The sequence below is a fragment of the Trachypithecus francoisi genome, unplaced genomic scaffold, assembly GCF_009764315.1.
Source record: "Trachypithecus francoisi isolate TF-2019V2 unplaced genomic scaffold, Tfra_2.0 Lachesis_group11, whole genome shotgun sequence".
Lineage (NCBI taxonomy): Eukaryota > Metazoa > Chordata > Mammalia > Primates > Cercopithecidae > Trachypithecus > Trachypithecus francoisi.
This window is the reverse complement of record NW_022681456.1, coordinates 63,409,896-63,425,367: the sequence shown is the minus strand read 5'-3', so window position 1 is coordinate 63,425,367 and position 15,472 is coordinate 63,409,896. Positions and strand designations below refer to the sequence as shown.

The window sequence follows — 15,472 nt, the reverse complement described above, 5'->3', positions numbered from 1 at the left end:
GCTGAGCACGTTCATATTCAGTGAATGTGGGTTTGATAGTGAATTATGTTTCTTGTTTAGATTTTTATTACTAACATTAACTAAGGTCAAAAATTCAAGTCTTGACTTCAGCGGCAGTATATACTAGTATTTGTTCTATATAGCTCCCGAAGTGAAAGGCAAAATAGTATTATTGTTATTATAATAATATTTTCTGTCCTATGTTCATAGAAGTTTCTCAAAATCTTCTTTCAAGTTTTTATCTGAGGATATTTACTTTTTCACCCTAGGCCTCAGTGCACTACTAAATATCCCTTTGCAGATTCCATGAAAACGGTGTTACCAAACTGCTCCATGAAAACATTTCTCATTCTATATAATCTTCTCATTCTACATAATCTTCTTAGATTTCATCTATGTCCATGGTTTGAAGTGTCACCCATAAGGTGACAACTCCTGAATTTAAACTTTCAGTTGTTTCTCCTGCTTTTGCAAATCACATCTCTCCCTGAATGTACCACAGACACCCAACACTCAACACGTCCAAATTGGACTCCTCATCTCCCTCCTACAATGTTCTCATTGTCTTTTGTCTCTATCTCTTGGTTCAAGTCAGAAACTTCAATTGTCACTCTCAACCTTGTCTATATAATCAAATATGAGTTTTATTTCTGTATCCTAAATCTTCTATCTCTTGAATCTAGCCACTCTCTGTATGCTGCCACTACCTCAGAACCATATCATATCCTTTAGCAAGTATAAATGAGACCATACATTATTGCAACTGCCTACTGACCAGTCACTTGCGTCCTTACCTCCCACTCTTTCAATCTGCAGACTCTATCTAGCATATTTTTATAGCACTCCCATGCTGATGGCCCTACAGTGGCTCTCCATAATTCCAAAACACCTTCACAGGCAAACAAAGCTCTTCGTGATTTGGTCTATCTACTTACCTGGTCACACGGCTCACATTTTTTATTCTAGTATACTTTTGTTTTTTATACTTTTAGCAGAGATGGGGTTTTGCTACATTGCCCAGGCTGGTTTTGAACACCTGGACTCAGGCTATCCACTCACCTTGGCCTCCCAAAGTGCTAGGATTACAGGCATGAGCCACCATGCCCAGCCTTTATTCTAGTATACCAAATAAGGTGTAGGTCCCCAAATGTGCCATCCGTTCTCCTACCTCCAGGGCTTTGCTTTCTCTGTTGGAACCAAGTCAACTTACACTTCATCTGGATGACTTCCTAGTCTTTCTTTAAATATTACTTCCTCCTGAAAGCCTTCCCTGATTCTTCTTGTTTGCTCCTCTAACATCTCATAACCACTTTTATCTTAGCACTTACCATGTTTTACTGTCATTGCCTTTTACTTTTCTGTCTCCTTCACTAGATTATAATGTTCTTAAGGTCAGGGGCTCTGCCTTGCTACTGAATGCCCACTTTATTTTTTCTGAGACAGAGTCTCACTCTGTCACCAGGCTGGAATGCAGATCTTGGCTCATTGCAACATCCACCTCCCAGGTTCAAGTGATTCTCCTGCCTCAGCCTCCTGAGTAGCTGGGACTACAGGTCTGCACCACCATGCCCAGCTAATTTGTTTTTTTTTGGTATTTTTAGTAGAGATGGGGTTTCACCATGTTGGCCAGGATGCTCTCAATCTCTTGACTTCGTGATCCACCCGCCTCAGCCTCCCAAAGTGCTGGGATTACAGGCATGAGCCACTGCGCCCAGCCAAATGCCCACTTTCTAACACAGGGTTTGTCATAGGGTTAAAGATATGCACATAAAGATATAAACATAGATATGAAATAGAGGCATAGTAGGGCATGGTATAGAAACCTCAGGCCCCACAGCTAAATAAGTGGTCATGAGAATGGGAGACAGATTCTAAGAAGTATTGTGTCACAGTGGAGAGGGCATGAGGTTTGGGGCCAGACAGACCTAGACTTGAATTATAGCTTTAGGTCTTATTATATATGTATCCTTGATACTGTTTCATAAACTTTCTGAGCCATACTTTCCTCATCTGTAAGAGGACTATAGTATGACTAGAGAACTTTCAAAAATAATACATGAATAGTGATATTGATGTAAACAGATTTATTTATACATTTGATACTTGTTTCTTTTTTTTTAGCTCTACCAGGTAAAGTAGATGGCACAGATGTGTACTTGTTCTTAAAAGGTAGAACTTTTGAAAAATGCATAATTATGGAAGTCTCCATATTAAAATTTATTTATTTATTTATTTATTTAGACAGGGTCTCACTCTGGTTACCCAGGCTGGAGTGCAGTGGCATGATCATAGCTCACTGCAGCCTTGACCTCCCAGGCTCAGGTGATTCTTCCACCTCAGCCTCCCAAGCAGCTGGAAGTACAGGTGTGCGCCACCACGCCTGGCTAATTTTTTGTATTTTTAGTAGAAATGGGGTTTAGCTATGTTGTCTGGGCTAGCCTCAAACTCCTGAACTCAAGCAATCTACCTGCCTTGGCCTTCCAGGCACGGTGCTGGGATTACAGGCGTGAGCCACCATGCCCAGCCTGCTTGTTAAAATTTAAAATTTTATTATCCTTTAGCAAGTATAAAAATTTGTTCAAATGATTTGGTTTCTGATTCCCTTTCATTTGTTTTGAAGATCTCTATTAAGAGAAAAATACAAAGAATAAATGAGTAAGGCTCTTGAAACCATTGAATTATACAAACTTTGGTGGGTTGAAATTTGGGTTTGTGAATAGCTGAGCCCATTCACTGTCCCATTTTGGAGAACCATGAGGCATTCTACAATCAAGCCCTTCTCCAGGTGGATGCTCACCTGTCCGCCCAACCACATTTATCTGATTCTTCAGGGACCCGCTGACTGAGGCAATCATGATCTGGTACTGCTCCCCGGCCTCCAGTCTGTGGAACGTGTGCTCAAAGATGTGCTTGGGAACAGTCTGAGAGTCAACCTTTTGACTGTGCCTGAATGCCGACACCGTGTAGGAATCAACGTCTCCCCCACCAGGAGTCCAGTTCACCGTCAGGCTATCTGTTGCTCCATTAGGAGAAATGTGAATATTTTTGACAGCACTAGGAACTAAAAAAGAAAATAGATTTAAAAGTCATCACTTAAAGAATGAACTGTTGAAATTTTCAACCAAAGTTTTGAATGCCTCTGATGTTTTGGCACCCACTGAGAGAATTCACATGAAAAAGAAAGTACAATTTGCCATTTTTCTCTGATTTTTCTGTGTGAACTGAAGTTGATGGGGGAAAGCTTAGGGGGAAGTCAAGGCCGGTGAGTGGAAATGAGGAATGTTATTTATATCGCGATGGGCTAGTTAGGGTGCCTTGGTCCAAGTTTTGGTTTTCTCACTCACTAGCTGTGGGACTACAGGCAAATTACTTGACCTCTGTAAGTCTCAGTTTCTTCATTAGGAAAAACGGCAGTGATGATAATACTAACCAGCCAATAGAGTTGTGAAGATTGATTCCTATTTTATTTTATTTTTTGAGGCAGGGTCTTGCTCTGTTGTTCAGGCTGGAGTGCAGTGCATGATTATGGCTCACTGCAGCCTATACCTCCTGGGCTCAGGTGATCCTCCCACCTCCACCTTCCCAGTAGCTGGGACTACAGGCACACACCACCATGCCCGGCTAATTTTTTGTATTTTTTTGTAGAGACAGGGTTTTGTCATGTTGTCCAGGCTGTGCTTGAACTCCTGAGCTCAAGCTATCCTCCTGCCTCAGCCTCCCAGAGCATTGTGAAGACTGAACAAGATGTAGACACAGAATGCTTTGCTATGGGTCTGGTTCATGGTGAACTGTCAGTACATGTTAACTACTATGGCAACACTCCTAAAAGAGTTCTAAAGAAGTGATTTCCAAGTAACAATTCTTAATCTGTGTGCCTCACAAGCAACAGCTAATCACATCAGTTCATTGCTATTTCTCTAAAAGCACCCCCCTCCCCCGCCACTGACATCATACTTTATTTTCGTTCATCCAGGTTGGACAACATCATTGTCACTATCAAGATGACTTTGTCCCTTCTTGCTCTCTCCCTTTTACCCTTCCAAATCCTCAATCGAAATGCCCGGACTACCCAAAAGTTAAATACACCACTGCATCTGTTCAGGTTCAAGAACAGTATTTCACATTACCTGTGAAGCCCTCAATGAAGGCTGACTGCTGTACATCTCCACTAATCGTTAAGACAAGAATTTTGTATTGGCGGCCTGGTGTTAGGGAAGTAAATCGATACTCAGTTGCAGTATTTACAAGGTGAAAAGGAGGGAATACTTTCATGTCATTGAAGAGCAGCTGGATCTCATACTGGTCAACATCCCCATTAGCTCCTGACCAAGTCACATGCAAGTCTTCAGTGCTCCTGTTCCGCAATGTTAGATCCTTAACAGGCTCTGGAACTAGGGAGAAAAATGAGAAGACATTTCAGGAAAGGAACTGATCAGAGTTTACCTACATAATAATTTATGAATCACATTCAAGGAACTGGCAACATCTCCCTTCCCCAAATAAACCACTAGCACTACTTCATGCATAATTAAACGAGAAAAATTGGAAGCAGCTATTAAAATTGTAATTTTTTTCCCTGACATAAATGTTACATGATCAGCATTGGTAGAACATAATTATAAAATGAGTTATGATCTCGACCATAAGATAAAACAAGAAGTCTAGAATTTAAATGCCATGATGCAGGAAGACAGGGAAGAAAAATGGGACATTTAGCCTTCTTGCTCTCTTGCTCTCTCACTATGTTTGCTTTTATCTACCAATAAATATTCTGTAATTATAGGCCATGGCTTGGCTAAATGATGTTAGCGCCAAGCGAGACTTACTGGGAATGTAATGTACTAATGAATAAGCAGAAAAAATTCAAGGTTCAGATAAATTACTCAGAGACTTTCAAGTCCAACCAACTGTCGGATTTTGCAATCGTTTCACTTACTTGTTCTCCCATTCCCTTGTTCACTGGCTTCATATTGTCCACTTTTTGTAGTAACAGTGACACTGTACAACCGTCCAGGGACTAGCTGAACAAATACACATTCATTTTCCGACTTGGGAATGCTTTTGGTTTCAATGAAGTTGTTTTTGTTTTTAATGGTGACTTCATAGTGATCAAAGTCTCCAGTGGCATGCACCCAGGATACCCTTAAATAGTCACTCCTGGCTGAGTTGCTCACACTGACTCCCTGAACTTTGTCAGGCACTGAAAAGGAAACAGAGAATAACTAAATATGTATTAATTCTGAGTGAGTAATTGATCACAGATGACAACCCGGGACAATAAAAAAGAAAGAGTAGAATATTATTGTGTGTATTAAAAAGAAAAATCTTAGACCTTAGATCACAAATTTCTGGAGGGGAAAGACTGTTACACTATGTGGAGTGATTAAATGGATCTTTTAACAGAAGCTGATGAACTCATTCTAAGCCTGCTGTTTGCCTGCACAAAATGTCATGTATAAGATGGAACATTAAACATGATGGCTGATGATTAATATGAGTGATGGTAAATGATATAGATAATTCCAGCATTCCTTGCTGACTCAAAAGTTACTAAGAAGAATATAAGCAATCTCCCCAATCCCCACCAAAAAAAAAATGAGGCTATGCACGGTGGTCAGCATCCTAACACTTTGGGAGGCTGAGGCGGGCAGATCACTTGAGGTCAGAAGTTTGAGAACAGCCTGGCCAAATGGTGAAAGCCCATCTCCATTAAAACACAAAAATTAGCAGGGCATGGTGGTGCACACCTGTAGTTCCAGCTACTCGGTAGGCAGAGATGGAAGAATCACTCGAACCCAGGAGGAGCAGGTTGCGGTGAGCTGAGATCACATCAAGCCCCTGCACTCCAGCCTGGGTGATGGAGCAAGACTCTGTCTCATTAAAAAAAAAAGAAAAGAAAAGAAAAATAAAAATCAAGAAGAAACACATATGGTTAATTGCATAATAAATGAAGAGATTTTCCACATTATTTGTGATCAAGGAAATGCAAGTCAAAACCACAGTGAAATACTGTTTTATATCCATTTGACTGGCAAAATAAAAAAGCCCTATAAAAACCAAGTGTGGAAGAATATGTACAGGAGACTGGATAATGAATATATACATATACACACATACACACAGTGAATGTTATATAATAGTTATAATTCATTCCTTAACTCAAAACACAAAAATAGGGATTTCTTGTCCCTAATATCAAAACAAAATATGGATGAATCTTATCTATATAATAAGTAAAACATCTAAGTCCCTGATATTAAATACTGCATTAAAAATACCTTTTAAATAATGTTAAAAACAACAAAAAATTTTAAAGCCAATAATTTTAGGCCTGTATATAAATGCAATAAAACTATGCAAGATGGAAAGCAAGCGAGAGGTGAACATAGGAGTCAAGATGTTGGCTACTTTTGAGTGAATTCGTGAGGTGGGGACCACATATTTCGATGTAGGTTATTGTCAAGATCCTAGCTTTTATTTTAGGTAGTGGTTGGTTTCTTGTGTACATATTAAATTATTAAAAATTACTAACTAGATGCCTAAAAAGTAAAGGTGGCAGTTGATGCATGGTTTCTTTTTTCTTTTCCTTTTTTTTTTTTGAGACATCACTGTCGCCCGGGCTGGAGTGCAGTGATGTTATGTTGGCTCACTGGAAACTCCACCTTCTGGTTCAAGTGATTCTCCTGCCTCAGCCTCCCAAGTAGCTGGGATTATAGGTGCCTGCCACTATGCCTAGCTAGTTTTTTATATTTTTAGTAGAGATGGGGTTTCACCATATTGGCCAAGCCGGTCTCCAACTCCTGACCTCATGATTCGCCCACCTCGGCCTCTGAGGGGATGCATGGTTTCTTGAACCAAGAATTATGATTAATACAATTTTGTGCATGTGAGGTTCTTTCTAATATATAAACAAAACCATTCTGTATATCTGTGGTTCCCTCCCCAACCAGTACATAAATATATGCATGTTACTAGGAACGCTGTGGAACAAGGCAATTCTGTATTTAGAGCATGATATTAAGGAGATTTCATTTTTCCATTTGGGGCTGAATTTTAATTCAACAGTAGGCCACAGATTCATTACTATTTCACTGTAACTGGACATTATACATATTTGAGGAGGAGCATTGAAAAGACGCATGAACTCAGATCCAGGGTACTAAACTCTTGTCCCAATACTACCATGTCCTCTAGGCCTGTACAGCCTCTCTCTGTATTTGGTATGTATTAGGGGTTTCTGATCTGACCACATGCCAAGACTGTGTCCAATTTTTCTCCTCTACTTTTTCTCAAATCATGAAATGACCCAGAAATTTCAGTATTTTGGCATAGAAGCTCCATTTTTCATATGCTGCTCACACCTACAAGTTGCATTAGCATCCTTTGTTGCGTTGCGTTTACTGATTAGCATTTGGAATATAGCTCACCACAGATATGGAGCAAGGACAGATATGCTTTCTCCAAGATATTTACCTAAAACCAATTACAGTGTTGTTAGAATACAGTCATCACAGAGTTAAGGAGAGGAAATTATGAAGTGGCATGCATGGGCTAAGAAAGGTCAATGATCCAGGCAATTTGCTGAAGGCAAAGCAACTATTACAGGAAGAAAAACCTGGCTGAATATCACGTTAAGTCAATAAGGAGCTCACCGGGTGGAACAGGGGATAATTTGTGGAGACCTGCCTTGCTACACAGTGAGATGATGCGATACAGATTTAGAAATATTGGTATTTTCACCCAAAGTGTAGAACAAGAGCATCAGAAATGGAAAAGGGCATTAAGATAATCAGCCAAAATCATCAAGAGAACAACTCAGACATGACTCTCCAGTTAAACTGATTTGTCGCGGGCAGTGATTTGCCTCCATTAGTCATGCACCAAGTCCAAGTTCATGCTGGTCAAGGAGTCAAGAGGATGCACTGAATAAAGAATCACTTTCTTGCATTTAAAATCAATCTCAGCAAAAGGCTTTGCAATAGTAAAGTCATACGGATAGGAAATCATCATGAATTGACATTGGAAGGAAGCAAGGGGTTGGTGGTTAGGTAACACATCCTTTAATTTCTGGTGATTTTTACGCTCCAAGTTGATTAATATGAGACCCTGACATAAGACTGCTTTGTAAATAGAAATCTGCTTTTCAGATCTAAGTCATTATTGTGATTGTCAGTGTAACTGGGCTTAAAATTATTCGAGGGTAGGGCTAATCTCTTTATATCCCTGACTAGTGCTCTAGGATACAGCGTGATGGAATAGACATGGCACTGGAGCTAGGCTGAGCTCCACTACCGGCCAGCCCTGCAACCTTGGAGAAGCCACACTCCTTCTCTGGGATTTCATTTATATCCAAATGGGGAAATATGATTAGATCATTCTAAGGACCCCTTCAATGCCAGCATCCTGTAACAATATAAATCAGAGGTTCTTAGCTTTTGGGGGGTCACAGAAACCATGAGAACCTGATAAAAGCCATGGACTCTTACTTCTCAAAGAAATGCATATATCTTTCCTATCCCCAGCCACTTCATAAACAATTTCAGGGGTTACTACATTTGTAAAGTCTCCCATGAACCATGGACTCCCAGGTGGAACCCCTGATCTAAGTGATTTCTGGTTATTCCTTTGCCAAATATTTACTGAGTGCCTACTAAGTCCCAGGTCCTGTGCTATGTAATAGGATAAGGACAGTTGTCCCAGAACCTCATGGAAAAACTGACATTTTAAAATACAGAAATAAACTCGTAGCTTAGTAGGAAACATTTGACAATGTATTGATGCCAACCTTAAGCAGAAATCTCAGGTATAAACCCCAGAAAGCATAAATATATTGGGAAAATGGTAGCTATTTAAATTTAATTCTTTCCAGCACATTGGACTGAACATTCATTTTCTTTGCTAAGATTTTTGCTCCCTAATCCCAGAACCATAAAAGTTCACATTTTCACCTTGTGTAAAAAAGGATGAATAGTGGTTTTGACCAGCAGACATTTCAGGATGGATTTTAGGATGGAGAGCTTTGTAGGCACTGGAGTCATTCAGAACTGGGTTTAAAACCAGGATCTGAAACAGACTGGGTGTTTAACAAGGTAAACAGCTGGGCAAGTTACTTGACCTCCCCGAACCTTGGTTTCCTGATCTGTAAAATGGGAATCATAACAATGACTATCTCAATAAGGCGTTCATATGGGTTAGTTAAGACATATAAAGCCAGGTCTTAGCAACCAAAAAGTACTCCATAGATGGGAATACTTTTTTTTTTTTTTTTTTTTTTGAGACGGAGTCTCACTGTCTTCCAGGCTGGAGTGCAGTGGCACGATCTCGGCTCCCTGCAAGCTCCACCTCCCAGGTTCATGCCATTCTCCTGCCTCAGCCTCCCGAGTAGCTGGGACTACAGGCGCCCGCCAGTACGCCCAGCTAATTTTTTGTATTTTTAGTAGAGACAAGGTTTCACCGTGTTAGCCAGGATGGTCTCGATCTCCTGACCTCGTGATCCACCCGCCTTGGTCTCCCAAAGTGCTGGGATTACAGGCTTGAGCCACCGCGCCCGGCCAAACGGTAATACTTTTTACGCTATTTGAATATAATAGAAATTCTAGTCACACAGGGTCTGCTCACATAAGGAGTTTCTTGGGTTAAAATACGAAGACTCCATAACAGTTTCGTGATCTCAAGGGCCTTTCATCCCATCATTACAGAATTGCTACAGCTCTGTGGTGCCCTGAGCCACATGTGAATTGGTTCTTACAGAGCCCCTGAACCTTCATACAGCCTTACCTGTCCGCTCTTGGCTGAAGGAGTGATTTTCATACTTGCCACTCCTTGTAGTTATGGTCACGGTGTAAAGGCGGCCTGGGATGAGGGAGCTGAAGGAACATTCTCTGACAGACTTGGCAATGACAAGGGACTGAACCACCCTGCCGTCATGAGACAACGTCACCTCATAGTTATCCACATCTCCGGGCGCCGGCAGCCAGGAAACGCTGAGGTAGTCATTACGACCGGAATTGTTCACCGTTACTCCACTCACACTGGAAGGGACTGTGATTTTGAAAGGTACGGGGGGATTCAAAAAGAAAAACACAGTCAAAAGTTTGGGTTGTCTATTGCAGTCAGCACAAATCGTTGACTCGAGATCTAATCTGATTACATAAGAGGTCAAAGAAGTGTGAGGATTTCACTCAGCTTCTAGAAGCTGAATGTTCTTACATCAGAAGGCTAATCAAAATAAAAATGTCAGGAGGCCTTTGGGATGCCTCGTAAATACAAGGATGCCACTACTGAATTTTTATAGGGTTGTTTGTAAAGCATTTCAAGTGGAGGCATCTTTATAGAATGTTTTAGAAGGTTCCCTGTAAGAAAGGGAACAAATATTTCAACAATCCAAATGAATCAACTTGAACCAAACTTACCAATAAAGCAAAAATGTTTGAGTGGAAAGGGAAAGAATATGGTAGCTTTTCTAAAGAACTTAAACTGGGATAGCTTCAATCTTCTTGTGATGAATTTATTTATTCCCGGGAAGTAATAGCAAACACAAGAGGGACCGTTTTCCCTTTGCAAAGCATTTCCTGCCCTCTAGTGGTAGAAGTCTAAAAACCGGTCTTGGAAATAAGAAGTCTGGAAGCTGGACCAACCAAGGGCAAAGAGAACTATTATGGCAATAATGGGTTTTCTGATGTCAACTATAATCATTTGCTTATATGAATTGGGGATTAGTGTCACAAACGTTTACTGAGAACCTGCTATTTGTCAGGTATACAAAAATGAAAAAAGGCATGAATGTCTTCAAGAAGTTCTCTGGCTGGATGTATAGTCAGCAAATTAGTAACTGCAGTATTGAGTAAAAATTTAACCACATATCGGAAATAGGTGCCCATAAATAGTACTGCCATAAATGAATATAGGGTAAAATATTACAGTATATATGAACTGCACTACTGTTGTAATCATTAGTTGATTAACTTAACAGTTTCATGTGATTGTCAATTTCAGTACATCACTTAAAATGGACAGGATTTGGCTAGATGACTTCTGAGAATCCTTCTAATGTAATATGCTCTGACTTTGTGAATTAAGCCCCAAAGCATACCTTATACTTAAAAGCACTTATCCATCACTAAAAATTATAAACTGCATTCTAGTGAACAACTCTGGTAATGTTCATCCACATATATGGACATTTCCTAGATATAAAGTTGAACTTTTTAGCCAGGAGATTTATATATTGGTACATCTCTTCCTTCCTTTTCTTTCCTTCTTTTCTTCCTTTTTTCTTTCTTTCCTTCCTTCCTTCCGCCATTCAGCCATCCATACATCCTTTGGTTGCTCTCAAAAGCAACTCGTTATGCTTGTTTTTAAAAACTGCTTGAAATATTTGCAACTACTAAATTTTTTTTTTTGAGATGGAGTCTCATTCTGTCGCCCAGGCTGGAGTGCAGTGGTGCGATCTCGGCTCACTGCAAGCTCCGCCTCCTGGATTCATGCCATTCTCCTGCCTCAGCCTCCCGAGTAGCTGGGACTACAGGCACCTGCCACCATGCCCAGCTAATTTTTGTATTTTTAGTAGAGATGGAGTTTCACCGTGTTAGTCAGGATGGTCTCAATCTCCTGACCTTGTGATCCGCCTGCCTCGGCCTCCCAAAGTGCTGGGATTACAGACGTGAGCCACCGCACCTGGCCCTAACATTGTATCAGAAAAGACACAATTATCAAAAGTTTTGGAAGAAATATGATTCACTTGTTTAAGAAAAAATAGATACAAAATTTGTTTTTCCTTTAGGATGAGCATTTTCCCAGATTAGAATTAGATTTGTTAAGTATATCTAATATCTTTAATTTCAAATATTCTGCCATCTTATCCGAGCTAGGAGGGTTTATTTATATGTTTCAACTCAGTGGAAACAAGTGAAATATAAGCATACCTTTCAAAATTATTTCAGTATTGACTAATATTTCAGCAATTTGAGGAGATGATAAGGATTATCAAGGCCATAGCCACTGAATTCTTTACAATTGACTGTGTACAAAATTTATTAAAAGAGGCACCTTTCAAAATCCCTATTATTCTTCTTCTATAGAAGTCTCCCATTTTCCTTCTTTATCATGATAATGTGCACTCTTCATATGTTTGAGTAAAATAACTCATGCTCATACTTATTCATATTTGGTTCTCTCCTCAAAACTTTATGACCATTCTTCAAATAATTTCTTGTCCCTTTTTAAAATGCTTCTAGGCCGGGCGCGGTGGCTCAAGCCTGTAATCCCAGCACTTTGGGAGGCCGAGACGGGCGGATCACGAGGTCAGGAGATCGAGACCATCCTGGCTAACACGGTGAAACCCCGTCTCTACTAAAAATACAAAAACTAGCCGGGCGAAGTGGTGGGCGCCTGTAGTCCCAGCTACTCGGGAGGCTGAGGCAGGAGAATGGCGTAAACCCATGAGGCGGAGCTTGCAGTGAGCTGAGATCCGGCCACTGTACTCCAGCCCGGGCGACAGAGCGAGACTCCGTCTCAAAAAAAAAAAAAAAAAAAAAAAAAAAATAAAATAAAATAAAATAAAATGCTTCTATGATATAATATGGGTCAAATACTTTACCTTTATTCTAATTAAAATATAGATGTAAAAATAATTGTAAGTCCCACTTATTTAAAGTGCCCAGTTATTTCAAGAGATAGCACAGACTAGACTATTTTAGTAGCTCACAACAAGTTGGACAATCCTTGTGGTATTTAAAATGAGAATCAACCTGTGTGGCAGAATATGGTTCCCCAACCGTTTCCTTTCCTTGTGACACACAGCTAGACTACATTTCTCAGGCTGCCAGGCAGTCAGATGCAGCCATGTAACTGAGTTCTGGCCAGTGGAATGTGGGTAGAAGTGAAATGTCTACTCCCAAGTCTGATGAGTTGTACCCCTCTCCCACCTCCATTATCTGGAGAAATGTGGAGAGCTCTGAGGACCTACAGCAAAGAAGAGCCACCGATGGTAGAAGACTGGATCCCAACCAATAGAGGCATCCAATCATGAACACCCACATTATACAGTGTCTAAGCACGAATTAAATCAGTCTAATGTGACTGATAAAACTGCACATCACTGGGAAATGAATGCAAGGTCATCCTCCACTCCTCTCCTCAGCCTTCTTATTATTTCTCCTTCCCTATTCTGACACCCAGGATAGGAGTGAATTATTGTGCCTGGATTAAAACACAGAAGCTTAGGGAAGTAAGTTAATGGCACAGCTAGGACCAAAACCTAGGCCTCCTGATTTCCATGCTAAGCTTTTCAGCGCCCCCCAACAAGTATGCTACACCAATGGATGGTGCCAAGAGCCATTAAAAGAAAGGAAAGAAAATATCAGGGAGAAAGATGCAGGTGACGGGCCAGACGCAGTGGCTCACACCTGTAATCCCAGCACTTTGGGAGGCTGAGGCGGGCAGATCACGAGGTCAGGAGATCGAGACTATCCTGGCCAACAAGGTGAAACCCCGTTTCTACTAAAACTACAAAAATTAGCGGGGTGTGGTGGTGTGTGCCTGTAATCCCAGCTACTAGAGAGAATGAGGCAGGAGAATCGCTGGAACCAGGGAGTCAGAGGTTTCTGTAGGCCAAGATCGTGCCACTGCACTCCAGCTGGGTGACAAAATGAGACTCCGTCTTGGAAAAAAAAAAAAGAAAGAAAGATGCAGGTGACAATGTCAGCTGTCATAGAATGAGGGAAATGGGCCTACACCAGTGAATTTCTACCAAGACTATGAAACATCTCAGTGACTTCATTGTTCTTCTGGGAGATTTAATGAAGTTAATGTCTTCTGGGTTCATTAAGTACGTGAGATTCATGATTTTGGAAAGAGATGCATCTATGATGCCTGCAGCTGATAAATAGAATTTGAGTGTTGAGGATACAGAAGGAGAAGCCTGAAATCCAACTTACAATAATTATATAAAATTAAGTAGACAAGGTCACGAATAATTATCAAAGCTTCTATTGGTTTTATGTAATTTTTTTCTAAGAAATGAACATAAATTTTATATATCATATATGTTAACTTTTATGTTCTTTCATTGTATTACGTACAATGGTTCGGTGCCATGGCTCCCTGACACACATGACCATAATGACACTTATTTGTTTACTTAGCTTTCTAACAGGGAGCTCTTAAGGTCCAGAAAAATTGTTTAGATAGCATATTAAGCACTTGTTTAATGTTGCTTATGAAAATATATGAGACCTGAAAATTAGATCAACTCCACCTCTGACCATATTAATTGGAGATCATTTTCTTTTTATGTCTTGCAAACCAAGAATATAAAAGAGTGAAAGATGCTTTCTTTGGGAGATTAGTTTTGTTTTTTATCTCATTATTATTTACCTTTATGGGGACATAAACATTTCAAAGGAAATCAACTGAATAAGGGATAAGTCTAGGCATCAAGTGAGGCGCTCTTACATGTTCACTGGAGACGTTAAAATATTCAGCCAGCTGCGGTGGCTCATGCCAGTAATCCCAGCACTTTGGGAGGCCAAGGCGGGCAGATCACCTGAGGTTGGGAGTTCGAGACCAGCCTTACCAACATGGAGAAACTCTGTCTCTACTAAAAATACAAAGTTAGCCGGGTGTGGTGGCACATGTCTGTAATCCCAGCTACTTGGGAGGCTGAGGTAGGAGAATCTCTTGAACCCAGGAGGTGGAGGTTGTGGTGAGCCGAGATCATGCCATTGCACTCTAGCCTGAGCTACAAGAGTGAAATTCCATCTCAAAAAAAAAAATTCAGAATTTATTCTCTCTTACCATCACCCATCGCCCAATTTCCATTCCATATACCTTCTGGGTGGCATTGAAACTTAGCTTTTAGGAAGGCCAGGGATAAGTCTGATTTTAGGATATTTCTATAATATTCTGATTAGGGGTCTCATGTACTCAGATCTTAGTAAGTTACAGACACATATCTCTACTTCTTACCTGTTCTTCCCTCCACCACCACTTGTCGGGAAGAGATCCCTCCACTCACTGTTGTTACTACCACGGAGTACAGGCTCCCGGACTTGAGAGAGTAGAAGCTGTATCCACTGGTCTCACTGAAGATGCTTTCATTTTTAATGACCACATTTTCATGGATCAGTAAGACTTGGTAAAATTCTACATCTCCTTGTGCCTGGGTCCAGTTAGTAAATAGACTACTGGTCATTCCTTGGTTGGCCACATGCAAGTCAGTCACTTGGGCAGGCACTAAAACAGTAGACAGAAGACAAAACAAATGACACTTAGTCACCTTAAGAAAGTGTAAGAAAAATGAGTCAAAAAATGGAGACAGACTTGAAAGTGCTAAAAATAATTTTTGTGTTGTTGCTATAGACTCTTAGTTCTATTTCCTGTGGCATATGGAGAACTACTCCTCTAGAAAGCTTTAGTACTTTGAAAAAGCTGCTTATATAGGGAATCAAAATTATTTAGGATCCAAGGATGA

General features: G+C 40.4%; 1 protein-coding gene and 1 long non-coding RNA gene across 5 annotated transcripts in view; one reads left to right on the top strand and one right to left on the bottom strand.

The window, feature by feature from the left end:
• The window catches only part of PTPRB (protein tyrosine phosphatase receptor type B), a 128,081-nt gene that overhangs the window by 53,226 nt on the left and 59,383 nt on the right, over positions 1-15,472 (bottom strand). For all 3 annotated transcript variants that reach the window (XM_033221269.1, XM_033221270.1, XM_033221271.1), the window contains 5 exons: positions 14,968-15,234; positions 9,778-10,041; positions 4,937-5,200; positions 4,128-4,391; positions 2,798-3,061 (listed from right to left, as the gene is read on the bottom strand). In XM_033221269.1, the coding sequence (XP_033077160.1) occupies positions 2,798-3,061; positions 4,128-4,391; positions 4,937-5,200; positions 9,778-10,041; positions 14,968-15,234 (1,323 nt within the window). The remainder of the gene's footprint in view (positions 1-2,797; positions 3,062-4,127; positions 4,392-4,936; positions 5,201-9,777; positions 10,042-14,967; positions 15,235-15,472) is intronic.
• LOC117089748 overlaps positions 1-15,472 on the top strand; it is a 111,681-nt gene that overhangs the window by 95,958 nt on the left and 251 nt on the right. Inside the window, exon 7 of one of the 2 annotated variants that reach the window (XR_004439736.1) lies at positions 3,974-4,075. This is a non-coding gene — a long non-coding RNA (uncharacterized LOC117089748). Of the gene's footprint in view, positions 1-3,973; positions 4,133-15,472 lie in introns of those variants that run through there. The other variant, XR_004439735.1, reaches the window with a different exon arrangement.